The 26,535-nt window shown below is 61.1% G+C and overlaps 1 protein-coding gene across 3 annotated transcripts in view; it reads right to left on the bottom strand.

Moving 5' to 3' along the window:
- Positions 1 to 8,611: 8,611 nt before the first annotated feature.
- The window catches only part of FGR (FGR proto-oncogene, Src family tyrosine kinase), a 37,261-nt gene continuing 19,337 nt past the window's right edge, over positions 8,612 to 26,535 (bottom strand). For 2 of the 3 annotated variants that reach the window (XM_039511379.1, XM_039511380.1), the window contains exons 2-13: positions 23,281 to 23,341; positions 19,162 to 19,426; positions 18,792 to 18,894; positions 18,226 to 18,324; positions 16,944 to 17,047; positions 16,431 to 16,580; positions 15,002 to 15,166; positions 13,063 to 13,242; positions 12,826 to 12,902; positions 12,425 to 12,578; positions 12,013 to 12,144; positions 8,612 to 11,465 (exon numbers count right to left, since the gene is read on the bottom strand). In XM_039511379.1, coding sequence (XP_039367313.1) covers positions 11,257 to 11,465; positions 12,013 to 12,144; positions 12,425 to 12,578; positions 12,826 to 12,902; positions 13,063 to 13,242; positions 15,002 to 15,166; positions 16,431 to 16,580; positions 16,944 to 17,047; positions 18,226 to 18,324; positions 18,792 to 18,894; positions 19,162 to 19,414 — 1,626 coding nt within the window. In that variant the 5' untranslated portion in view covers positions 19,415 to 19,426; positions 23,281 to 23,341 and the 3' untranslated portion in view covers positions 8,612 to 11,256. Of the gene's footprint in view, positions 11,466 to 12,012; positions 12,145 to 12,424; positions 12,579 to 12,825; positions 12,903 to 13,062; positions 13,243 to 13,863; positions 14,020 to 15,001; positions 15,167 to 16,430; positions 16,581 to 16,943; positions 17,048 to 18,225; positions 18,325 to 18,791; positions 18,895 to 19,161; positions 19,427 to 23,280; positions 23,342 to 26,535 lie in introns of all 3 variants that reach the window. The other variant, XM_039511382.1, reaches the window with a different exon arrangement.

Here is a 26,535-nt window from a genome sequence, read left to right as displayed (position 1 = left end):
GCAGTGGCTGGCAGGCAGAGGGGCCTGGAGACAGCACAGATCCTCCTGCCACCACAGCCCGTTTGGCGTGGGCAGAATAGATGGCAGGCTGCATGCGTGGGAACCGCGGGGCAGTCACATGTTCTCAGGGGCCTGTCCGCGAGCAAGGTCAAGACGTGTCTGTATTCCCACGCCTGCTAACTGCTCTGCCGGGGGCTATTTTCGTGCTTGATGTCGCTCCCATTGCTGCCTGTGGGACAGTAGCGCCTAGTGGGCGACGACCGAGGTCGGGGCCTCGTGCTAGGTGTGGTACAGATGTAGCCCTGCCCTGTGCAGTTTAAATAGACAAGACAGACCAAGGGAGTCTGCGGCGGACCCAGGAACCTGAGTCCCACACTTACCCACCTCCCTCAGGAGAGTTCTCGTGCTTGTACCCAGGGCTCGTCTGCTGGCGCCGATGTCACGAGAGGTGCGATTTTAAACCAGTCCCATTCGATCGGTGCAAACCCCTGTGCGGAGGCTCAGATTTTGTGCTTGCTGGAGTTCAGCTTCGGCCAGCGGGAGCAGGGTGAAGCTAAACGGAAACAAACTGCCCCAGCTGAAAGCAGAGCGTCCACATGGAGATTTACACTGGCTGAAGTAAGTGGGGGCCGTGCGCGTGCAGATAGCCCAAAGCTAGCTAGCATGCCTTCTCCCCGCGAGGCCAGTCGCATTCCTCCTCCCAGCCAGGCTATTTCATGGATTTGCATTTTTTATCCCTGTTAAGTGAATTTCACCTGGGCAAAGGTGCTGAGCTGACAGCCCCTGGAGAGCGGGGTTCAGATTCCGCTTTCTGTCGCAGGCAGGGTACGACTCTGCAGTGCGTCACCGACACCAGTGGAGTCACGGTGAATCCAGCCTGCCGCGAGGGAGAGCAGGATCTGGCCCTGGAAGTAGAACAGCAAAGCAGAAATGCAATTGAGCTAAGCCCGGGCGTCTGTGCCGACTGGTCCCTCTTGCCGGAATCTAGATAAGCTGTAACTAACCAGCCTTTTTGGTTCAGCACCTTTTGGACCACCCCAGAGATCCCCCAGTGCCTCAGGCTGTGACCACAAATGCCCGGGGGGTGGGGGGGGAGGCTGCAGGGAGATTTCAGCTACTGGCAACGTCCCATCCTGCGATTTCTCCAGGGACCCCGGAAATGCCCTTTGAATTTCCTGGAGCCTGCATGATGGGAGCGCTCAGCCCCCAACCTGGTTAGGGACGTGTAGTCGCTCCTCTCAAGCTCTGTGGGGCAGGGGCCATCGCTGGGGGCTCTGTCTGTACAGCGCCTGGCACAGCAGGGCTGGGGGCCCCTAGCCACTACTGCAATACAGAGCCATAATAATCCAGGTGTTCCCCTTTGTGTGGTGCAGTTCACACTGAAGTGTGCGCTTAGGGGCTCGGCCTCCAAGGTGCTGAGTGCCCCCCCTCCTCTGCCCCACAACTTGGGTCTGATTCCTCACTGCCTGGCACCTTGCAAGGGGAAGAGAAGAGTTTGGTCTGTACGGCCCAGCCACCTGCGGCCTCTGTGCTAAGAAAGGCATCTAGGCAACCAAAGAGTGCTGCTGCAGGGCCGGATGGAGGCACAGACATCACGGGGCCCCAGCTCCCGGAGTCACGTGACTGCCTCCGGATTAAGGGTTTGTCTGCCCAGGAAAAAGTAATCCAGATTCATGAAAAGTGTGCATTTAAACTGGATTAGTTAAACCAGATTAACCCCCTCTGTGGGCCCGCTCATTTGGAATAAAAGTGGCCTTAAGTGGTGTAGTTACTTCCAGAGCGAGTTAGGCCTGGTCCACACTTGAAATTTAGGTGGACCTGACCCCAGCGTAGACGCAGCTCAGCCGATGGAAGGATTCTTCCGCTGACCCTAGCTCCCGCCTCTCGGAGAGCTGGGTTTACTACAGCAAAGGAAAAGCCCTGCAGTAAGTGCCTATACTCCAGCACTACAACGGCGTTTGTAGTGTAGACATACCCTTACGCTGACCCAAATTAAAGCCACCGTGATTCCAAATGAGAATGGCCCCGGGGGGGTGGGGGGGGGGGGTGGGACGCTGAATCCAGTTGAACTAATCTGGTCTAACTACACTGGTCTAGTAGCATCAGTACGTTTCTCCTGTGTAGACAAGCACTAAGGTTTCTAGCCCTCCAGCTGCATCTAGGGGAGCCAGAGGTGTGGACTGCTGCCTGCATCTCACTGGGCATTAACCCCAAACCCTGCTGCCCCGGAGGAGAGATGCTAACACCACCCCAGCTGCTTGGGTAAGTACCGGCCGGGGGCGGAGGGGAGGCCCTGCTGACACTGCCTCTCCAGGGGGAAGGAGAGACTCTCCTGCTGTGAGCAGGGGCCCCATGCTGCCGGGGGCTGAGGTCACGCTGAGGGTGGAGGCTCATGACATGATAGCTATGGTGCTATAATTCTAGGATTGCGCGTGGGCTGCCGACGACCCACCAGCTGGCTGGGCCGTGGGTTTTGGTCACTGCTGACAGGAGCGAGATCTGAACGGGGACAGTCCCGATGCCCTGGGCCGCCCAGACTCCTTGCAGCCTGCCTCTCCCACCTTGGGATCCCTAGCTCGGAGAGACCCCTCTGCTTTGCCGGCCACGGCCACGCAGCCACTGAGGACAGAGAGGCTGAACCAGGAGGAGTCAGCAAGACCAGGGCGAGGACAGTATAACCGTCCCCTACCCCACCATTAGGCTGTGCCGTTACAACGCTGCCCCAGGCTTTGTCTCCCCTGATCTCTCCCTTGGCGGGGGCAGAACTAGGAGGAAGGGGCTGAAACTGACCAATGGAAATGCAGGCTGAATCTAGGGTGATGGGCCCGGCCTGAGCCCCTGTCTCCACCTCCCCGCTCCCGTCTGAACGCTGGAGGAGTTCCGACATGGCCATCGCTGGCTGGAGCGCTCCCCTGCCCCTGGGATCTATGGGGCTGGGAAACGGTCTCCCAAAGGAGCAGCTGCGCCATAGCTGGGAACAATTCACGAGAGCCCTGCAGGCTGCACCATAGGGCAGGCAAATCCAGCCAGGGCCTGTGATTGCAGGGCATGGTGGGCCCATGCGCAGACAGCACGCAGGCCTGGCATGCAGCCGGAGGAGCCTTCCCCCCATCATCCGTCTGCTGCCTGAGCCCTGCTCCCTCCTTCCCATCTGCTTCCCTTTATGGCCCCTCTTTACAGGTGCCCTAAATGGCTGCCTGGCCGGGGTACAGATGGGAACGACATCAATTTTCTCTGCCCCCTCCCCTGAAGCCAACCCTGCTCTATAAATTCCTCCATGCAACAGGAAACCGCCAGCTGCAATTAAGCATCCGAGCCTGTTTGAGACTTCAAACAGCAGGGCTGAGCCCAGAATGGCTGCATGCCCACTCCCTCCCTCCGGGGGTGATGGGGGGGGAGCAGAGAGGTCAAAGGTTCTCTTTGTTCTTCAAGGAGGTGATGAGAGGCCAAGGACTTGGCTGTGCAGAATTTTGAACGGGGGGGCAGCTGCAGGCAGAGCTGGCAGGGAGAACTGACAGTGTCCTGGATCTGCAATGCCCCTAGGATGGATGACCTCACCTCTGGAAGAGCTGCTGAAATGGGGCGCTCTGTCTGACAGGGATCCCAGGAGGGCACACGGCGATTCCCTGGGTCAGCAAGCAGGGGCCGGAGGCCAGTGGCAGCCCATGCAATGCGTGCACTGGTGGGGATGTGTGCAAGAGACATATGTGTGAGCATGCGTGAGTGTGCGCGCACGCCTGGGCACTGGGCACTCGTGCACATGGTGAACATAGGCATGCACGCACATCTACGTACGGTCTCATGCACGGTGTGCGTGCGTGCATGTGTACACAATATGTGCTTGTGCACCTCTTTTCTGTGCACACATGCACAGGGTATGGATATGTGGCTCTTCACCTCGAGAGTGCAGCACACACCCGTGCAATGTGTCTGTGCACACATGTAATATGTGACTGCCCCTGTATACTGCATGTGCCCATAACCATGTGTGTCTATGGTGACGATTACTCGGAGGCAGGCACACATCCGTATGCACAATGTGGATGAGAAGCTCTTTCCCACAGGGCTCCACGTGCCCCCAGGTGTATCGCTCTGAGTACACTCCTGGGCCTCAGCAAGCCAGGAACAACAGTGCCTCTGTGTGCTCACATGTCGTGTACACAGGAAGGTACGGCAGTGTGGGGAGATGCACACGTTGGAACCCCAGTGTGTGTCTTCGTGCACACTTGTGCTTACACACCTTCTGAGAGCGCCTGCAGGCCTGTACACAGGATTGTGTCTGCATGGACGTGTGCTCGTGTGTGTGTGTGTGTTTGCCGCACTGCAGCCCCTCCCCAGAGCTGGCACATCGGGCTTTGCCAGCCCGTTCCCCTCACTCCTACGGCCACGGCTGCCATGGGCCGGGGCAGTCCTCCGAGTTGTCCTTGCAAGACAAGCCGGTTTCCTAGCCCAGCCCCCTTGGCTGCAGGCGGTGCCCTGGTTCCATCACCGAGGCACTGCCCCTGGGTGCTTTAGGAGCCTGCCTGGGGAGCTGGGCGGGAAGCAGGTAGAGCTGTCAAGCAGGGGGCTGAGGCTGGGAAGCTGCAGGGATTTCACGTCTCTCCCGGGCCGCTCCCAGTGCCTTTCGCCCCTGGGCTTTCGCAGCGCAAAGCAGGCTGGTTGGCAGGCTCTCCTGCCTGCACTAACTCACGGCTGCGCTGCTGCCACCCGGCAGAAAGCAGGCGGGCGGGACGCAGGCAGGTTCAGGGGAAGTCTGTTTGCCAAGCACAGCCCAGGGGGACACGCTGCTCTGGGGGCGCCTGCTCACCGGAGGGGTTGGGCAGCCGGAGGAGAGGCCGAGATCACCTGAGCAGCTGCGCTCAGCCGACCCAGGCGTCTCCCAGGCCAGCGATTCCCAGCCCAGCACCGCAGCGATGCCCCTAGGAACGGCAGCCATGTGCCCAAAGGGCAGCAGGAATGTTGGGGGCAGGGGGGCAGGCGTCCCCTCCCTACAAGAGCATTGGAGCCCATTTTGCTCAGTTACTCCTAGGAGGCCTCCCATTGGGACACTTTTCGGGGTTACCCGAGGTGAATCGCTGCCCCCTGCTTACAGCCTGGGGGCATCTCGCCTGTGCCCGTATTCTCACCGCCCGTGAGGACCAGTGTGGCACTCAAGGCTTTTCCTGACCAGGGCTCACGGAGGAGGTGGCTAGCAGGTCAGAGCTGGGTTGCCCAAGCGGAACGATAGAGCCTGGTTGGCAGGATCGAACCTGGGACCTCTGGAGCTTAGCGCATGAGCCGCTACTGATGAGCTGAAAGGCACCTGGCTGCGAGCTCAGGCCGGAGAGCAGAATCATTGAACTCTCTCTACGTGGTCTCGGTGGCACTAGCTGGGCCAGAACATCCCACCCAGGAGGCGGGTGGGTCACACACGCAGGGCTGCCAAGGGGTCCAAGAGGAGGGTTTCAGTGTAAAGAAACCAGAACAAGATCCTGATTCCTGCTGGTTTCAGAGCTGGGGCCTGGGGTTTCCATTGGAGGCTGAGAGCCGCCCAGGCGCTGAAAACCAGGCCAAAGTCCCACTGGGCTTTCTCCAGCCAGCGACCCCCGTGGCCAGCCAAGCTCGCTCCAGAGCCCCCGCCCCCAGCTGGTCCTGCCAGATGCAGCCTTTGCTCCTGTGCTGGGGAATTAATTAACAGGCCACAGCTGGGCCCTGCACCGCCCTGCAGCCAGGCCTGGTGCACAGCAGGGTGACCCTTTCCCCTCCAACCTCAAGCCGGGGGACCTGGGGCCCCTTCGCTGAACGGTAACAAATGCTGCCACCCCATGGAAGGTGACGCGTCTCAGCCTTTTCAATCCTCCCCACCAGGCCTGGTTACCAGACACACCCCACCTCGCGTCAGCGGACACACCCCAGGCCTGCTCCCCCTGCCCAATAAACCCAGAAATAGTCCCCCTGCCCTGCCCAGACCCACAGGCTGACTCACCCCCGGAGAGGAGCAGCGCAGAGCCTGCGGGATGCCCTGGCAGCGAGCAGCTGTTTCCGGATGGTGCTGGCGCTGGTCCCCCCCAGCTTGTGACCGCGCAGGCAGATCGGGAATTAATCTAACGAGACCACGGCAGGAAGCACTGAGCCCACAGGCCGTGTCCAGAGAAGGCTTAAGACGTGGTGTCAGCGTGTGGCAGTAACCAGGCCTGCGAAGCCTAGTGTGGACGAGACGGGTGTTAACTCATTGCCAGGCGATCCCCTTAGAGCCCTTGGGGGAGCCGGCGTAGCCCGTGGTAAGGCCGGGGCTGGGTCTGCAGTGGCCAGCGACCATCCCACCTTGACTCCCCGTCTAAGCAGGGCCAGTGATTCCAGAGCGAGCGTACAGGCTGGGGCAGAGCCCTGCCCTGGGGCAGGATCAGGGCCTGAATCTGGTGTCACTGCTAAGCACCAGCATTCGTTAGCGCTTCCCTTGACACCCGCTGGCTCTTCAGAGCTTCCTTCGGGCCCGCTCTGCGTCAGTTTCCTAGCCCAGCACAGTCGTGTCCCTCCCTGCCCTGCGCCGCGAGGAGAGGCAGCAGCTTCCTGCTGCGTTTTGCCTCCATGACCCTCCTCCTGGGGGGACGGGGAAACAGTGGGTAGGCGGAGGCGTAACGGGGTAAGGACCGTGGCAGAGAGCTGCTGGGAAGGGCATACAGCAGGGAGCCGGAGAGAGGAAGGCAACGGAGGGATCAATCCATGCTGTGGCTAGCTGAGATCCTGTCTTTTAGACATCCCAGCCTGACAGCTCAGATCAGCTGCCCGTGCTGAGGATGACCCCTAGGCTGTCGAATTCACTGCCCCTGAGCCCTGTCTCTGAGAAACCCGCCGTTTCCAGGGGTGCTTTTGAATGCCAGACCCCGCCTGAGGCCCCGCGGTCGCAAGGAGAGTTATTTATAGGGGGCCTTGTTTGCTCAGCCCTGGGCCTGCACAGCTCCCCCGACAAGAGGGCTGTGCAATTCCAAGGATTAGAACTTCCTCCCTTCCTTCCATAGCAAAGATACCGAGCAGCTGCTCTGTGCCAGGAGGCAGCTAAAAAAATAGCTTTTATGGTGCAAATCTGAGTAGGGCCACTAGGGGGAGCCTCCTGCCATACAGGTGTGGGGGGCTGTAGCCTTCCACACCTCTCCCCTCACCAGCACAAACACACACGAGTGTGCGTTGCACAGGGGCCGCTCTCTGCTGCAGGCTTGACTCCTGCCAGAAGGGAGGCCGCTGGGTCTCGGTCTCCGTGTTCACTCTACGGAGGGTGACGGCGCAGCCGAGCAGGGCCTAAGGTTAACCCGCGTGCCATTAACGAACAGTAAATGGGGGGTCTCTTTAGTTTCTCTCTGGTGTTTGAGCCGTGCCAGGGGCGAGAGTTAAAGATTTTTGCCAAAGTGCTAGAACTTATTTAAAAAAAATAATAATAATAAAGCGAGCAGCTGAGTGTCTTGCCCCTTCGCCTGACGGCAGGAGCTGGGGCCCTCGGAAGCCAGCGCCTGCAGCAAGGGCCGGCAACGCTGCTGGTGCAAGACCGATTTCCCCCCCTGCGGCGAACGCAAAGTCCTGGGCTCAGAGGGGCAGGCGGAGGGTTCTGGCTGGGAGCACGGGAGCCCTGGTAGAGCGGCTAACCAGCCTGCCTGACAGTGCCTCTGCATGCGTCATTGGGCAGGCGTGTGGCTCCGGGGGTGTTAGCCGACTGCATGGAACACGCTCTGCCACATTTGGGCCTGCTAGGAGCCACGTGGCCCAGCTGTTTGCACGGGGCCGGCTTTTCCCTTCGCCAGCCCCCGCCGCTCTCACCTGGGCTCTAGCCATTTGTATTCTAGCCTGAGAACCGGCCCTCCCCAGCAGCAAAGCCCAGCTGTCTCTCCAGCCAGGACTGGTGTTAATCTCGGCTCCCTGGGAAGCGGCTCTGCACCAAATGGCCTCTCCGCAGATGGTTTTTAGGGAGGATTTTAACACCCTGGCAGTTGGGGGGAGGCGAGAGCAGCTTTAGGGCCTGCTCCTCTGCGTCACCAGCTGCCAGGCAGCAATTGCAACCGGTGCCAGAGCACAGCAGAGGAGCTGGTAGGGGGAGCCACGGCTAGGAGGGGGCAAGGCCGGGAGCTGGGACCACCTCGCTCCCAGCTTCCCTCTCACCGGTGCAGCGAATTGTGCCGTTCTGGGCGCAGAGGCTCCTGCAAGCTGCTCCCTTACTGCAGGGGAACAGGCCTGCTGCTCCAGCCTTGGGCAAGGGGACGGGGAGCCCGTGGCAGAGGGGGGAGTTCAGACCCGCATTGCCACACACCCAGCAGCCTCTGCAATTCCAGCTGGGTCTGCGCCTGCGTGGTGCTTCTGTCAACGTCCATGGGGCCTGCCAGCCAGCAGCCCCGGGCTTCCCTCCCCAGCTCAACCAGGACCCCCAGCTCTCCTCCCTCTTCCAGCCTGGAGCCTCCCTGGGGCAGGGGGGGGGGCTGGTTTAGGCCAAAATCCCTCTCCTGCAACACAACCTATTTTAATCTCAGACTTAACCCTGAGCCCCCAGAGGCGACAGCCCGGTCCTTTAACCCCGCGGGCTGAGCTCCCCGCTCCAAACCCCACAGCGCCGTATGCCCGCAGGGCCCCCAGGGAACCACACCATGCCCCGCTTGTTAGAAAGGTTTATTTCTCTTTATTTACAGATCGATTTAAAAAAAACCATGGCAGCATGGGCAGGGAGCCTCGGCAGGACTCCCCCAGGCAGGCGCGGCCTCGAACGCTCTGTGCTGTAGCTGGGCGGACGGGCCAAAGGCTGGCCCGTGGCCCTGTGTCCCGCTCAAGGACCAGAGCCCGCAGCGGCAGGGTGCGAGCCCCCCTCGGCTGGCTGCAGGAGCCAGGTCAGAGCCCTCCGCTGGATGTCGTCAAAGGAGAATTAAAGTTAATGGTTATAAATTACGCCCTGGAATAAAGAGGGCTCCAGTACCACGGTGCCTGGCTCAGAGGGGCTCCACACCCTGGACGCAGCCCTGGCTCAAGGGGGGGCTGCCGGAGCTTGGCCTCTCTGAGACTCAGGCCGAGTGGGTGGCACTTTCCCCCGCGCCAATCGGATTCACATTCTGCTCCTGTCCCCCCACCCCTCCACTGAGGCTGGTCCAGAGTGGAGCCTCGCTCCATCCTTAGCATGAGATGCAGGGGCTGGGCTTGCCGGGAGTGTGGGGGGGGGGGAATGACCTCCCTGCCCCTGAGTGCCTTCCGGTGGGAACAGGGCCTGGGATTCCTAAGGGGGACACACATCTGCCCCCCACAAGGCAGAATCAGGGACCCCCCAACCCAGCCTTGGGGTTGTTCCCCCCAGTTGAAGAAGCATTTGGCACTGCCTGCTCTCCTCCCCTGGGCAGCAGTTTATGGCTTTAACAATTTGGTTCTGGCTCAGGAAAAGAAACAAAAGCAAGAATTACAAGCTGGGAGGGAGAGAAAAACATAGAATATTCCCCTCCCCCCCCAGCTTCCCAGCCGGCTCCCTGAGCCCCAGGGAGCACTGGGACCCCCCCCCTCCCCGGGAGGAGGGCAAAGGGGTTTGTTAAAGTCTTATAAATAAACAAACAGCTTGGCGGAAAGTCACATACAAAAGGGGGCAAAGCCCTGGGGCTGCGCGGGCGGGAGGGGAGCGCCCCCTGCTGGTGCAATTGCCAGGGCAGAGCCACATCGCAGGCCTCAGGGCAGCACTGCTCAACTGGGGCCCACACATGGGGAATGGAGATGGGAGCATCTAGCCCCCCCCGCTGTGCTAGGGCAGAGAAGACATGGGGCTCGGCTTCCATCTGTCCGCTAGGGACTGCCGGGGAGCTGGGGAACAAGCAAAGAGCCAAGCTTCTCAGCAAAGAAATTGGCAGCTGGGTCACCCCTCCGCCCCATCCTTCCCCTGTGCTAGCCAGCTGCCCCATGGGGCCCCAGTGCAGGCCCCCTGGGCAGACGCACAGGACGGGGCCGCGCCATGGTGGCCCCACATCCAGGCACCCCAAGAGCCCGGAGTGTGCCCCTGGCCTCAGGTACTCCAATGGCGGTGGGGTGGGGGTGGGGGGTCGTGCTAGTCCCTACCACAGGAGATGATTAGATGAGCTGGTGTGCTGCCTCCACCCGGAGACACTTCCTGACCCCCAGGCTTTGTAATGCTACCCAAGGAGGCTCGAGGACTCCCTGGGGGAGCGGCCAGCAATGGGCCCACAGGTCCCCACAGGTCCCACAGCACGTTAGGACTGGCAGCGAGGGGCTCGCCGTGGTGGCACAGGCTGGGCAACAGCCTCCCCAGCTCCCGAGTGAGATGGGGGCTCCTAGAGACGGAAAGGCCCCCACCAACCTGTCCCCACCCCCCAGGGGTAAGGGCACCTGCCTGGGCTGCGAGGGAGGGAACTGGTTACCTTCCACACATCCCCTCTCCCAGCCTCCGGCCAAGCCTTGCATGGCAGGTGGAGAGCTTCAGCAAGGTCTTTGACTCAGTATGGGGGTGCTGCGGGGTGCCCAGGCCATGGGAAGCAAAGACCCCCTCCTCCGCCCCAGGCACTTGTGGCAGATGGTGCCCCCAGCAGCTGGCCAGAGGGACAACACAAATCCGATGCTCAAGAGTCGGGGGGCCGGAGACCAGGCGCAGCCGTCAGCCCCAGGACAGAAGGACCCGACGGACACGCTCCAAAGCTGCTGCAATCCAGCTGGGGGACGATGGCCCTGGCCCAGCCCCGTCCAAGGCCACTGAGGCACAGCGGGCCCGGCCACTGCCACCTCCGAAACCCAGGGCACCCACATTGGGCCCCTTGAGCTTGGAGGGACGCTCCCAATGTCTGCAGACCGGGCTGGCCTCTGGCCCCTGCGGGCAGCACGGCCTCATTGCTCCTCTCGCATTAAGAGCTAGGTGTTGAAGGCAGCTGCAAAGGGGCGGGGGGGGGGGGGGGGATTTCTCCATGGAGGACCAACAGGGGGGGCTACAGAGCAGCCTCACTCAGCTCCCCCTGTCCATGGCCCTGGGCTGGGATCCTCATTAGAATAGGAGGCATTTGTGCAAAGCACCCCCCACCCCCCAGGGCAGAGTGAGGGGAGCGCAGACGGCAGGAAAGTAACAAAACCCCCAAAAGGGGACGGTAAAAAAAAGGGTCTGGCCCAGACTGTACAAAGAGGGAAGTCCCGGCCTGGTGCCGCCTGGGCGCGGCCGGCTGGCACGGCGAGTCCTGGCCCAGTGCCACCTGGGAAGTCCTGGCCCGGTGCAGCCGCTGCAGGCAAGGGCCCCTGGGCACGGCCGGCTGGCTCGGAGAGTGGGGCTCACTGGTTGTCCCCCGGCTGGTACTGAGGCTCTGTGGCAGTGAAATAGTCTTCCAGGAAGGACTGGAGGTATTCGAAAGTGGGGCGCTCCTCGGGCTCCTTCTTCCAGCACTGCACCATCAACTCGTGCAGGGATGGGGGACAGCTGCCGGGGCACTGCATGCGGTACCCCCGCTCCACCTGCTCCAGCACCTCCCGGTTATTCATGCCTGAGCAACAAGGACAGCGGCTGAGTCGGGGCTGCTGCTAGGAGGCGCTTTGCGGGCATTAGTGATGGGGATTTCCTAGGGAAGGGAGGGATGTGGTATAGCCCCCCCCTGCTGAGGCATGACGGAAGTGGGCACATCAGTAGTGTCAGTGATGGGAAGAGAACCCAGGAGTCCTGACCGGCAGGCCCCACTGCTCTAACCGCTAATAATGCTGCCTGGTTCCTCTATAGCGCTTCTCATCAGTAGCTCTCTGGGCACTTCCCCAACAGAGTCAGCAGCACTATCCCCATTTTACAGATGGGGAAACTGAGGCACAGAGTGGGGCTGTGAGCTGCCCAGGGTCACCCCACAGGCCAGTGGCACAGCCAGTCATAGACCCCACTAACCACCACTCCCCTCCCAGTTGGGAATAGACCCAACGCCTAGACCGCTGCTCTAACCACTAGACCCTGCTCCATCCCCTGGACCAGCACAAGTCCCCACAGCCCCCACTAACCAACAACCCCAGCAGGAGGTGGCAGAGCCTCTTGGCGCCAGACAGCCGTACCTGGGTAGGGCACGCGGCCCTTGGTGACGAGCTCAGTCAGGAGGATGCCGAAGGACCACACGTCCGACTTGATAGTGAACCTCCCATAGAGAGCAGCCTCCGGGGCCGTCCACTTGATGGGGAACTTGGCACCTGCGGGGAGGCGAGGTGGATGAGATGGGGCGGGGGCAGGGGATGAGACCCCCGCAGGGGCAGCATGCCTGCCACCAGCTAGGGCGCAGGGCTCCTCAGGTCCGACGCCAGCGGGGGATCCGTGGCCCCTTCGCCTCCCCCAGCGTTGGCATGTGGGTGCTGCGGGAGGATGGGGTTGGGGAGGTCACTGCCCCACGGTCCATCTGGGGCAGAGGGGAACCCAACCACTCCCAGCCCTGGGCACAGCCCGAGAGCCCTGCCCCCCCGCAGCCAGGCCCACCTTGGCGCGCCGTGTACTCATTGTCCTCGATGAGGCGGGCCAGGCCGAAGTCTGCGATCTTACACACCAGGTTGTCGCCCACCAGGATGTTGGCGGCACGCAAGTCCCGGTGGATGTAGTTCATCCGCTCGATGTAGGCCATGCCGGCCGAGATCTGCGGGCGGGGAGTGCGTGGTGAGAACGCCGGTGCCCTGGGAAAGCCCCCCCTCCAAGCCTGGCTGGGATGCAGACCCCCCCCCCCTCACCTCCTGGGAGTTAGTCTCAGCCCCTCCCCACTCAGGACATGGCTGGGCTGGGCAGGTTGCAAGGAGCCCCCTCCCAGACGAGACCCGGCCAGATGTTGGATCTCCGGCCCTGGCGATTCCCGCTTCCCGCCCCCACTGGGACCCATCCCCTGGTACCTGGGCTGCCATGTCCACCAGCTGGGGCAGCTTCAGGAACCGGCCATCCCCGTCCTTCAGGAAATCCAGCAAGCTCCCTGGGGGAGGGGAGAGGGAGCATCAGGACGGGAGCCTCCAGCCCTGCCCCCCACCCCCGGCTCGAAGTCGCTGTGCTCGCCAAGTCCCTTGCCCTGGTGCAGACACAGCTGGGGTAGGAAGCCAAGCTGCCACTGCCCCCCCCACCCCCCATGCTCTCACCCTGGCTCATGAACTCGGTGACGATGTAGATGGGCTCCTCCGACACCACGGCGTAGAGCTGCACCAGTTTGTCGTGCCGGAGCAGCTTCATGATCTGGGCCTCCTCCAGGAAGGCCTCCGGGGACATGGTGCCTGGCTTCAGCGTCTTCACCGCCACCTTGGTGGTGCCGTTCCACGTGCCTGGAGCCAGCGGGAAGGGGGACAGCGTCACGGCGCGCCCGCCCCGCCCGGCAACGGCAATGCAGGCGGGGGTCGGTCAGTGCCAGCTCGGGGAGGGGTGGGGGGGGATGCCTCCAGGATGAAGAGCCCAGCAGAGAAACCCTCGTCACTCCCAGGGTACGTAGCAAACCCTGAGTCACTCGCACTCCTTCCCTGCAGAGATCCCCAGGTCAGCGCCGCCCCCCCACCCCCAACATGGGATGGGCAAGGGATGCCTGTGTCTCACGCCCCCGCCCCCCACAGGGCAGGCAGTGGGTGCCCATGTCTCACCCCATTTCAGGGACGGGGCTCTGAAAGTCCCCCTCAGAGCCTCCCCCCAGTGTAGGAGCCCCACTTGGAATGGGGTGAATTCCCTTCCCCCACTCCCATATGGGCTGGAAAACTTCAGAGAGGCTCCCCTGAGACCCCCTCCCCACATCTGACAGGCAGAGACCCTCAGTCCTGCCCCACCGTGGATAATCAGAACCTGTGGGTCTGGTGGGGACCAGATGGAATCACCCCCCGACCCCGGCCTCTCCCAGCCCTGCAATAACCAGCCTCTGGCCCCGGCCCCGTCCTCCCGCTGCGAGGTGCCCGCCTTACCCATCCAGACGTCTCCAAAACAGCCCATGCCAAGCTTCTTGTCCAAGCTTACGGACTCCCGTGTTATTTCCCAGGCGTCTTTAGACAGGCTCATAGTCTGGGGCTTCATATTGGGGCATACCCGGGTTAGTAGATGGCACAGACCGTCATTGAACTCTGCAGGGGATGGGATGACGGGGAGGAGGCAGGAGAGAGGAAGGGGGGAGTGGAGAATGGGATGAATTCGGCATGCACATGCACAAGGGCTGAGAGGCGGAGGAGGGGAGCCCAGGCTCTGACTGATCGCCTGCCTTGGCGCCGGCTGACTTGTCCACCAGCTGGCGCTGTTCACCTGCATCCCGGGAACGCAACGTGTAGGATCATAGCAGGGGTGGGTTTGTCCTGCCAGGGCAGGGTCTCCCTGTGGGTACACGGGTCTGGCCTGGATCTGCCCTGCAGCCCCCACCTCCCCAAGAAGACGGATCAGTTATGGCTGCCCGGACCCGCCTTCTGGACAGGTGCACAGAGAGGAGTTACTGGCTGCCAGGTCTGGCTGCTGAGTGGGGCAGAACCAGGAGCAAATGGCAGTGCCATGCAGCCGGCTTGGAGGTCAGGCTGAGTCTGGATTAATTGATTGATTTGTTCCCTCCCTCCACAGATTCGCTGTCCCGGGCCCTAAAACCAGCAGAGAGCAACCCAGAGCAGGCGATCAGGTGCTCCCCACCAGCAGGGGAGGGGTGGCACTAGGCTGGATCCAAGGACAACTCCCCTGATGGCTTTCAGCAGCATGTTTCCTTGAGCCAATTCCCATGTGCGCGAGCGAGACGCTCGTGCTGGAGAGAGTCTGGGGAGGGGAAGCCCCCCACGTATCCACAGCAAAGAAGCGGTGCCCCCACGCCCTGGCCTGGCCAGCCCAGCCCGAGCGGTGAGAAGGGACTTCAGTCCCCAGGGCTGTCAGTCAGTCCTGCCGAGATTGCTAACCAGGAGACCCTGCAGATGGCTCATGAAGTCTCACGCCAACAAGCAGCCCTGTCTCTTCCTGGGATGCCCTGGATGGATCCAGTCTTCGGTGTGCCTCCCCTCGCCCTGGCTGGTTCCAGGCCTGGGGTTCTCCCCTCCCCTCCTGGCTCAGCCCCCCCGCTCGCCAGGAGAGTCCTACCCATCCACACTTCCCCAAACTGCCCATTGCCCAGCTTCTTGATCAGCTGCAGCGACTCTCGCGGGATCTCCCACACGTCTTTGGTTTTGACAGACAGGTCTGCCAGCTTGGGCATCCCCTTGTGGCACGGCACGGCCAGGCAGCAGCACAGGCCCGCAGCTCGCTCTTGCGGACAGAGCCGAGGGAAGGAGGGAGTGAGGAGAAAGAGAGAAAGAGATGAGAGCACAGACGGAGAGACGAGGCGCTCGAGGGCAGGGAGAGAGAAAACACATCCCTGCCAGCCCCGGGGGGCAGGACAGCCACGCCTCTCACCTGCCCCACACCGGGGGGGGGGTGTCAGGACAGCCACGCCTCTCACCTGCCCCACACGGGGGGGAGGGTCACGCCGGGGCCCTGCTCACAGGGCAGCAGGCCTGTGCTGCAGGAGAAGCAGCGGCAGGTGGGGGGGCTCGTTGCAGGGGATCCCCTAAGGAATCACGCCCGGGCTTTGCAATCGGGAGGATCGCGCGGGAGTTCAGCTGAGTGCGAGTCTTGGGGAGGAGCCCGCCGGAGCTCTGTTCTACCCACCCGTGGAGCCTGCTAAGCTTGTGCTGCCCCAGTCTGAGCCCGGCCTGACTCCCTGGGCGGCCCGGCCCCGAGTTTCCCAGCCGACCTGGACCTGGCACGTCGGCCAGCACCGAACGGCGACTGCAGAGCTCGTCCGTCTCCCAGCCAGCGCGCGGTTGCTGGGGACCCCTCACTGGTCTGACCCCCTCGGTCCGTGCATTGCTCCCATGGGCTGGCATCTGTGATCAGTGTTGGAGGGGGGAGGGCAGCGACCAAAAGAGCCCCCCCTCGGCAGCTCTGGCTGGCATAGGATGCCAGAGGGCGGGGGGTGCTGCTAGATGAGGAGGGAGGCACGATGGGAGGAGAGGGGCTGTGGTGAGCCTGAACTCAGCAGCTCCAGCCGGGGCGACTTTCGTTTGCAGCCCAAGGAATTAGCAGAGGCCCGTCAACCCGGGCACAGGTTCCCCAAGGGCTCATCCCGCACAGGAAGGAGACATCTCTCAGAGCCCCCGCTCTGGGGCAGCTCAGGAGCATCCCCTCCCCGCTCCGAGCCAAAGCCCCTGCTTCTGCGGCTGCCACAGGCTGGGATTCCCTCTGGCTCCGATTTGGGGGCTGCTCTCGGGCTGGGGCGAAGGCGTCTTGTGAAGGCCAAGGCCAGTGGATTTCAGGGCAGGGGGCAGAAAGGCCAATGGCATCTCCAAGACGCGCAGCAGGCACCCACCAGCTCACCCACGACCCTACTTCGGTCTGCACAGGCCAGCGCCACAACTGCCGCCCTCAACCCCCCCAGGCCCTGTGGGCTCCAGGACCGAACCCATCTCTCCACGCCATGCTCCCTCCAGTGCCATCCCTGCCCGGCCCTGGCTCGCCCCCCCTCCCTTACCTCTGTAATGCTGGACCAGCTCCTGGATGGTGTCGAACTGGGCCCGCGTGGTGATGTAATAGCCCCCGTTATCCAGCTTCCGGATCTTATAGTGCTTCACGTGGTCGCCCTTGGTCTCGTCCCAGTCCCGGATGGACAGGGAATAGGCACCTGGGGAGCGACAGCAAAGGGATGGGGCCTGAGACAGACACAGGCAGGGTGCCTGGTGGGAGCAGCGAGTGGACACCAGCAGGGGGCACTGTGCTGCTGTATGGGAGAGCCATGGGGGATTCAGATGGGGGCTATTCCCCAGGCACGCAGGGTCGGGGGGGGAAAGAGAGGAATCTCTGCTGCAGGCCTGGGTTGCTGCTGCGTGCTGGGAATCACATCCCCCCCCACACACACACTCTCACGCCCGTTATTGGAGCTGGCTGGCTGCCGGTGTGGAGGCAGATGTGGGGAAGGATCCTGGCCCCTGCTGCCTCTCCCAGACACACACCCACCCCCCGGGATGCTGAGGGGTGCGGCCGCTACCTTTGGTGGTCTCGCTCTCCCGGATGAGGAAGGTCCCTTGGGGGTTGCCCTGGCACAGCAGCTGCCTCTCAGCGTCCTTTCGCCCCATCTTCCCAAAGTACCACCTGGCGTGGAGGGCAAGGAGAGGGAGGGTTAGTAACATGCCAGGGGCACCTGGCAGCCACGGCTCACCTACACCCCACCTGCCGCGGGGATCCAGAAAGGGGAGGGAAGGATTTGGGACTCTCAAACGAAGACACAGGGCCAGGGGAAGGCCCAGCCCTGAGACTCAGAGCTGGGTCGGCTCCTGGCTTCCTGAGAGCACTTGGGAAGATCACCGACTCTCCCGGAGCCTCAGTCTCCCATCTGTAAAATGGGGAGAATGCAGCATCTGTTCTCCCAGCCTTTGTCTCTCTAGTTAGACTGCAGCTTCTCTGGGGCGGGGCACTCTCTTACTTAGGTACATACAGCGTCCTGCACAGCGGGGCCTTAATCTCAGCTGGGGCCTCCAGATGCAATTGAAGTATACATCAGAATATGATAGCTGGGCAGCTGATGTACACGCAGGCACAGGAGGTAGTGGGTGGGGCAGTATGTTTGAGACTTAAAACAAAAATCAGGGAGTCAGGACTCCTGGGTTCTATTCCTGGCTCCGCCCCTCAGAGTGACCTTGGGCAAGTTGCTGAGGCCACATTTTTTCAATGTTGGTCCCTGCCGTTAAATAGGAGTTCAGGTGCCCAATCACAGGATGGAAGCCTTTTATCCTTTCTCTGCCTCAATTTTTCCCTTCTGCAAACTGGGGATAATAAACCTTACCTACCTCCCAGCAGGGCTGTGGGGATGAATTTACTAATGGGTGCAATGCACTTGGGGATCTGGGAGCAGAAGGTACTACAGGAATATTTATCTAGGCTAAGTTAGGAGCAATCCACTCTCATGCTCCAGGGCATCAGTTGATGTTACAGAGGTCAGGAAGGAAATACCCCTCCCACTTGCTGGCGAGGTGCATCCTGGGAGATTTCACCTCCTGAAGCATCAGGCACTGCTGGAAGCAGGTTACCACTGTGTCCCCCAGTTGGTTTGATAATGAGAGGCGACTCCTAGAGCTGGGGTGCCTTGGTACAGATCCTGTGTGTGTGTCGGGGGCTGGGGAGGGATTGGCTAGGGGTCTGTATTGCCCCAAGGGTGCTGTGGGGGATGGAGCATCTCTTGGACGTCCCTGGGTCACTGGCTTCCTCCTCTGCCCCCAGCCGGCGGTCAAGCGGGCTCCGTTCCCCAGTCAGCCCAGGGTTGCCCTACTCACTCTTCCGCCTGGATGGAGTCCACCGGGGCCACGTAGTTGCTGGGGACATAGCCCGTGGCCCCTGTGCTCAGGGACCTCGCCTCCCACCAGTCGCCCTCGCTGTGGAACCAAAAGAGACGGCGTGAGAGTCTGCGAGGAAGCCCCATCCCCCGCGAATGCAGGCAGGCAGCCCGTCTTGGAGACCCCGCTGAGCCCCTCTGTCCCGCTCCCACGGCACATGGCATCCGACATTAGTGTCAGAGGAGGAGCCACTCCTCAGCTGCTCCCAGCCTGCCCCCCCAGGGCCAGCCAGCTTAGACCTGGGAGCAAGGTCTTCCGCAGCAAGCAACAGGCTCAGGCCCCCCGCCCGGTCCCCAGTGGGTTTAACTCGGCTTAGCTGGTTGGATGGGCTGTGGTGCAAATGCCAATGGGCTGTGAAATCCCCCAGCCAAGCTGCTCTCAGAGCAGGGCCGCGTGGGGCGGGGAGCCCCAGGCAGCATCAGACCCGGGGGCGTTTGCACTTCGTGGTGGGGGCGGGAGAGAGCGTTCCTGGAGGGGAGGGGCCCAGCCTTGAATGGGACACTCACGTATTGTTGATAATGTGGAATTTCTCCCCCTTCAGGAACGTCAGGTCATCCTCCGTCCGGGCTTCGTAATCGTACAAGGCAATGAAAAGGGTCACCCCCCCGCCTGCAAGACACAGAGACAGGGCAGTGAGGAATCTGCTGCCAGCTGCCACCATCACTCTGTGTATTACAGTCATGGCTTGAGGTCAAGTCGCGCCAGGCCCTGCACAGTCTGATAGATGCAGGGTGAGCGGGGAAACTGAGGCACGGGGCATGGACGTGATTGGCCCAGGTCACCCAGCAGGCCAGGGAATAGAACCCAGGTCTCCTGACTCCCAGCCCAGTGCTCCATCCACTAGAGCCCCACTGCAGGGGCACCACGGAGACTGACCTGTGATCCCCACTCCACGCATGTTCAAGGTGCTGTTGGGATAGAGGCTGGGGCCCATGAAGGGGGCGCCGGCGGTGCTGACGGGTGTGCTGTGGAAGTTGTTAAAGTCAGGGATGTGGGTGAAGCTGCTGGCGGGATTCTGCTGGGTCGGGTCGGGGCCGTAGCGGGATTTCGATGCCAAGCTGGTCGTGCCATCGCCGTTCTCCGGCTGGCCTTTATTCGACCCCTTCTCCTTGCAATACACACAGCCCATTCTGGGCAAAGCCTGCAGGGAGAGGAGAGAGCGCGGGGTCAGACGCGGGGCGAAAAGACCCTGCCCTTCCTCCAGGAACTCTGCTAGCACACGCCACGGACCGTGCACTGCTGCCCATCAGCGACTCCTGTGCGCTGCTGGACTGGAACGGACCCATCACACAGAGCGGAACAATGATCCTCCCAGCCCGGGGAACTTGACTGCTCCCTCCCCCTGCACTGGCCAGCAGCCCGGTGGGTCCATCCCCCCAGCAGCCCACCCCTCTGCTCCCCGCCAAAGCGAACCGATGCACCCTTCCTGTCCCCGCCCCGTCAGATGCACCCAGCCAGAGCGCCCCACCTTCCTGCTGCGCTGCATCAGAGCAACGGTCCATGTACTCGGGCCCCACCCGCCTCTTCCTTGCACATGGCTGCCCGTGCAGCCGGGGAGTGCGTGTGTCTGGCTGCGTGTGATGGCACATGTGTGACCACACAGCTCCACAGGCGGGGGGAGGGGGGAGATATGGGGCACTCACTGACTTCACCCTCCTCCCCAGCTGTCAAACTCTGCTTCCTTCTCTCGCCATCTGCCACATGCCGGTTGCCTGGCAATAAGGTCAGTGGGTCAAGCTGGAGGAGGAGGGGGACAGAGGTGTGCCCAGCTGCCAGGGGGTTAGGGAGGGCACAGGAGTCCGGCCGGCAGGGAGCTGGGCTGTGGGAGGCCAGGCCGGGTGCCTTTAATCCATGAAGCTGGAGCTAATGGGCTGGGGGTGAAAACACATCATGGCTGGTGCCCAGGTTCTCTAGTGACGGGGCTGGCAGAGTGGGTAGAAATTCACTCCCCCCGCCAGCCCTGCTGGAGCTGTGGCAAAGCAAGGTGGGGGGGATCCTGGTGGATTCCCAGGAAGGCTGGTGAGATCCCTGCTGCTCAAGGCGAGCGGCTCCCAGCTTGTCACCGGCCCCTTCTGTGGGACTTTGCCCTGGAGAAGGCGAAGGGCAGAGACGGGCTGCTGCGTTTCAGCACTGACGGCAGTTTGCACCAGCTGCGGATCCGGCCCAGGTCCCCAGCAGGAGGCGTTCAGCTCCCTCCTGCATAGGGCAGGAGTGAGGAGCACGGACACACTGGAGCAGCACGTCAGGCGTGGGTGGACTCGTGCCGGGGGGAAGGAGAGGCGGTGGGTGCCTTAGGAGAACTGTGCCAGGCCAGGCCTGAGACCCATGGGCAGAGCCTGAAGGGCGCCCAGGGTCTGCAGGCCAGGAGCGTTGCTAGAACGACGCAGTTACCGACTTGGTTTCTGCAGCGTCTGCAGGCTCAGCTGAGAGCCCTTCCCTGCAGCCACGGAAGCAGGAAGAGCCCTGCGCAGCCGTGGTCAGGCTGCGGCTCCCAGCCTGCGTCGAGTCGGGGGCTCCTCTGCTGCTGGGTGGCTGCCAAGGGCCTGCTCGGCTTTAACCACACGGGTTGGGCTGAGATCAGCACCGAGGCCTTGTCTACGTGGGGGACGTTTCTGGAAAGTCTCCCCGGCCTGGCTAGCGCAGGCCCGGCTCCTAGCACAGATGGGCCCAGTTCCACCCCGGAGCGGGGTCTGGACTCTGCAGTGGGGTTCTCTGCTGGCCTGATCAGCCGGAAAGCAGCTTCAGAGGCAGGAGCTGGGCAGAGACACCCTGTGCCACGCAGGTAGCAATGCATGCCTCGGGCAGGGGCATGACACAGGGTCAGATCTAGAGACGCTGCCTGCCTGGGGACGCCCTGCCTTGCGGAACAAGCCCGTCGTGTCCCCACGGAACTCAGGAAGGGCTGTGCCATTCACCTTCAAAGGAAGCAGGACCCCGCCCTTCTCCCGCGTCCAGCTGTGGTGGCGCTGAAGGGGAAGCAGACGCTCATGCTGGCTGTACCCGATAGTGTGCAGCAGGCATCCTGGCACCCGGCATGGCCAGTCCCGCCCCAGCCTCTCCACATCCCCGGGCCTGGTGCTCCGTGCAAGAGCGTCACGTCACAGCCAGCCCACGTGCGGCACAGCAGCGAGCTCGGCTGAAGTAGCATCGTCCTCTGGGCCCAGCGCCTCAGGCCCACATACCCAGGAGGGACCAGGACCTCCCTGCTCCGGCCACGTTTCACTCAATGTGAAGCACGCTGGAGTGGGCTCCACCTCCCAGCCGCTGGGCCCCACTGCGGCCTGCCCTAGCTCAGGTCCCATGGGCAGGAGCACTGGGCCTAAGATGGGGTTGCCAGTCCTAGGGCTTGATGGCATGGCTGACGGGGACCTAGCAGGAGGGATCCCGGGGGGGGAGGGGGGGAAGGGAGTGCTGGCTGGAGCGGGGGCTCTGTCTGGCTCGGGGCATGATTGTTATTTTCCCTGCTTTCGGGGGGGGGGGGGGAAGAAGAGGGAATACGGCTGTGCCTCCCCCCACCCCCGCCCCCCCATCAGTCTCTGTTCTCTGAGAGCACAGCAACACGGTGTGCGCTCAGGGAGCTCCGGAGGCAGAGTCAGGCAGCGGAGGCCGGTGCCCTGAGCGGTGGCAGTGGCGGCAGGAGATTGGTGGATGCAGGGGGCGCGCAGGCTGGCGTCTCTTAATGCAGAGCGACAGAGCCATCCCAGACACCTGCCACGGGCAGCCCTGGGTTAGACGGACGGCAGAGAGAGTCGGGGGCGGGGAGAGGAGGAGGAAATTCCAAGCCCCGTTGAAGCCAGCGAGAGAGAAGAGACCCACTGTGAAGGCTGAGGGGGGATCTGATGGCTCTTTATAAATATATCAGAGGGATAAATACCAGGGAGGGAGAGGAATGATTTAAGCTCAGTACCAATGTGGACACAAGAACAAATGGATATAAACTGGACACTAGGAAGTTTAGACTTGAAATTAGACGAAGGTTTCTAACCATCAGGGGAGTAAAGTTCTGGAACAGCCTCCCAAGGGGAGCAGTGGGGGCAAAAGCCATATCTGGCTTCAAGACTAAGCTTGATAAGTTTATGGAGGGGATGGTATGATGGGATAGCCTAACTTTGGCAATTAATTTGGCAATTGATCTTTATCAGCAGGTAAATATGCCCAGTGGTCTGTGATGGGATGTTAGGTGGGGTGGGATCTGAGTTACTACAGAGAATTCTTTCCTGGGTGCTGGCTGGTGAGTCTTGCCCACATGCTCAGGGTTTAGCTGATCACCATATTTGGGGTCGGGAAGGAATTTTCCTCCAGGGCAGGTTGGCAGAGGCCCTGGAGGTTTTTCACCTTCCTCTGCAGCGTGGGGCATGGGTCACTTGCTGGAGGATTCTCTGCAGCTTGAGGTCGTCAAACCACAATTTGAGGACTTCAATAACTCAGACATAGGTTAGGGGTTTATTACAGGAGTGGGTGGGTGAGATTCTGTGGCCTGCGTTGTGCAGGAGGTCAGACTAGATGATCATAATGGTCGCTTCTGACCTTAAAGTCTATGAGTCTATAAATCCTGCCCACGCACAGACTCAGGGCCGCAGCAGCAGCCCTTGCTGGCCAGCTCCTGCCCTCTCAGCCATTGACCCACTCGCCGGGACGCTCCGCAGCAGGCTCCAGCTAACTCCCCAGCCAGAGAGGGGGACGATAAAAACCTCCTGCAGGGGCCGGAGGCGGCCATGGGGCTGTCCGGTGTGCTGTGCTGCAGGGGGGCGGCGGGCTGTACCTTTACAGCTTGTCTGGACTTTGGTGGTTCCATGCAGACGCAGAACGTCGCAGGGAGCAACACACAGCGCCCTCCCTCTCACAGGGGCTTCTGCATTTGCTCTGCCCCTTAGTCGGGTAGGGAAGCCCAGGCTCTGCATGAGGGGGAAACAACTCCCAAGGCACAAAACCTTTCCACTGACTCATCAATGTGACCACCCCTCCCTCACCGCCCCCCCCTCCATTGACACTCACTGGGATGGCTCCTCAGGTCAGTTCAGCTGCTCCATGTTACCTGCCCGAGGAGACCCAACACCTGGAGGACACAAGAGAGATGGAGAGAGGTGGTGAGATCCCTTAGGACAACTCCCCCCACAGCCACCTGCGTGATCCAGCTGATGACAGGCCATCCCAGAGCAGGGCCTAACTCCGCACCCTTCACCAGCCCAACCTTGCTCATGTGGGTCGTTCATTCCTAGCCCTCGGACAGTAACGCCATCTACCCCGGCCGCTACGCTCGCCCCCTCCTGCCGCTCGGCTCACATGGCTGCAAGGGGGTGGGGACTCAGGCCTCCCCTGGGTTCTAATCCCAGCTCTGGGAGGGGAGTGAGGTCTAGTGGATGAGCCCGACGCTCAGGACTCCTGGGTTCTTTTCCCAACCTCGTGTCTGACTGGGAGTAAACCACTGTGCCCCTGAAATGGCGTTATGAACCCTCCCTTGCCACGTCCATAAAGCACACGCTGCTCCTGAGCTGAGTGGTGCTGCAGAGAGCCGAGCCAGCCCTGCCCTCCGACGGACCCCCAACCCCCCCGCAAGCCATTCCTGGGCAGGAGCGCCTCCCCGGGACACCCTATCAAAGGCTGGTCCTACTGTCATGGGCCAGGCGCTGGGTAGAGACCGAGGGTGGAATTTTCAAAAAGCACCGAATGGGTGTGATGCACCCAACTCCCCTAGGCTGTGAGAGTTGGGAGCCTCAGCCCTATTGAAACGCTCACCTTAGAGCGGCGTTTGGGGAGGGTATGGAGGCGGGGGTGTCTCTTGGCGGCACTGGGATAACTTACGTTTAATAAAGGTACAAAGTGGAATAAAGCGTATCTAAGGGGGAAAGGAGTTAAAACCTTCGCAGGAAGTGGGGAAAGGCCAACAGAAATACACACACGTACGCACACACAGAGGGACACCGACCCCACAGCACCCCTTTGTGATGATCTGCTGGGGTTCCCAGAATTGTAAATTACTGTCACCTCCTCAGCAAAGGAGAGTTTTGCTATTGCTAAGCTGTGTGACAACCCCCTCCGCCGCGCCGGCTCGCCTGCCTTGCCAGCAAACTCGCCAGGACCCGGCCAATCCAAACCTGGTAACAAACGGCGAGTCCCAACTCCCGAGTTCTCCGGAGACACCCGGCCCCCCCGTCCTGAACAATCCCAGAAGTTATTACATGTGTTGCTCCTTTAAAGAGACAATACCCTGTTAACTGGAGTTAACATAGGGTGACCAGACGTCCCGATAAAAATCGGGACTGTCCCGATTTTGAGGAGTTTGTCCCACGTCCCGACCAGAGTACGGTCAGGATGCCATTTGTCCCGATATTTTGTTTCCTGGTTTTCGGCGGCAATTTGGCGGAGAGTCCTTCAGTCGCGGACGGTCTTCGGCAGTATTTTGGCGGCGGGTGAGTCTGTCTTTGACGGCAAGATTTATTACCTGCTGCCAAAATACCGCTGAAGACCGTCCGTGACTGGCTCTCCGCCGAATTGCCGAACTCCTGGATGGGTGAGTGTAAAAATAAAAATAAAAAAATAAATAAATAAAATAGAAAAACCTACACACACCCCCTGCAGCGGTCCTGATATTTTCTCCTTAACATCTGGTCACCCTAGGTTCACATGCTCTGCCTTTCCATCACGGCACGGAATAGTAAAAGTAAAACAAGTTTATTTAACAGCAGGACACAGGATCAAGTGATACCAAGTACAAGGAATAAAGACAGAAAACGCTTCAAGCAACCAAAAGTAAAAAATACACTTCTAAAAACTAAAACTTCATCAGCTCTCGTTCTCGTTCCAGATGGTTTCCTTACTTACAGCAGCTTCTCCGGTGTGACTGGTTCTTCCAGCCGGGATCCACCCTTGCAGCATCCCCAGGCTGGTTTCTTTGATCACCTGAAAGATGCCCGGCTCTTCCTCTCACCTTTGCTTCCCCAAGGTCACTGACCCTCCATCAAGAGGCAGGAAGACTTCCTGGGGGTGCAGCTTCCACCCCCGAGATTGTTATGTGGTCCCTTCTCACCCACTTGCTCTCCTGAGGACTTTGTTTACCTTGCAGGTAAATATAACTTCACGATCTCTGCCTGATGACCAGGCTGGCTGGACAAGCAAATACACATTCCTCTGTCTAGGGCAGGCTGGGTTATGCAGTGCTTGTCGAACACAAACACAATTTTCTAGATCATATTTATAACTCTTCATACACACACCACGCAGTGCTTTCAGGACCAGCCTGTTATCACTTTGTATACGATACCTTACAGGAGACCTTGTGACCCAAGCCCAGTGCCCCCCATCCCAGCAGCAGGGACATGGCTAATGTCCTGCCCTCCCCCCACCCCCCAGACTCAGCAGTCGGGACAAAACACTCCTCCCAAGCCAGCATGTTAGTAGCCATCTGCCTCGGTGTCCTGACTGAATTCCAGCCACACGGCCGTCTCCCTGCATCCCCATCTCCTGACGACTGGGCTGTGAAATGACTTTCCATGGAGGGTGGCTGAGCACAAAAGGAGCGAGAGACAATGGCCCCAGCTCAAGGACGCACCATGCCTTTCCCGGCAGCTCCCAGAGGGATGGGAAGCCTTTATTTGGGTCGGGACCAGCCGAGCCCCCCGCCCTCCAGGGCTCTTTAACCCTTTACAAGCTGGCCTTGCCCAGGCTGCCAGCCAACTAGATTCTTTAGCTGGCAGCCCATGTGTCTGCAGCATCCAGCAGGTGGCACAGGGACAGCTCAAGAACTGCAGCACTGGGTGGATTGAAAGAGCCACAAGAGAGAAGCGGAGAGAGATGGCGTTTCCCCAGGTGCCGTCTATGGGAGCAGGGTCCCTTTAGGGGCTGAAATACACAGGATCCACACCCAGGGCCGCCGAGAGCGGCCTCGGGCCCCGGTGAAAACATATTTTCGGGCCCCCCAGCAAGGGCAGACCGCCTAAACAGGGCCAACGAAGCCGGGGAAGCCAGGCCCCCTTCCGGGCCGTCGGGCCCCGGTAATTTGTACCGGCTCTCCCCGCCCCCTCGTCGGCCCGGACCACTCCCTGTCTCCTGCTCCACAAAAACTCCACACACACAAAACGCAGACTCAGAGGCCGCAAAACAGAGTCTTCGGCCCCACCCCTGCCCCGAGCTACACCCCAGTCTGAGGCGTCATTTGTCTACAGTCATTATAGTAACAACGAATCTGACACCCAAGCCAAGCCGCACTGGACTGGTTTTGATGCAATGAGGCAGCTCATGTTCCTAATGCAT

The sequence above is a fragment of the Mauremys reevesii genome, linkage group 23 (genome assembly GCF_016161935.1).
Source record: "Mauremys reevesii isolate NIE-2019 linkage group 23, ASM1616193v1, whole genome shotgun sequence".
Classification (NCBI taxonomy): domain Eukaryota; kingdom Metazoa; phylum Chordata; order Testudines; family Geoemydidae; genus Mauremys; species Mauremys reevesii.
Note: the sequence above shows the minus strand (reverse complement) of the source record. Positions and strands in the feature narration are given on the sequence as shown.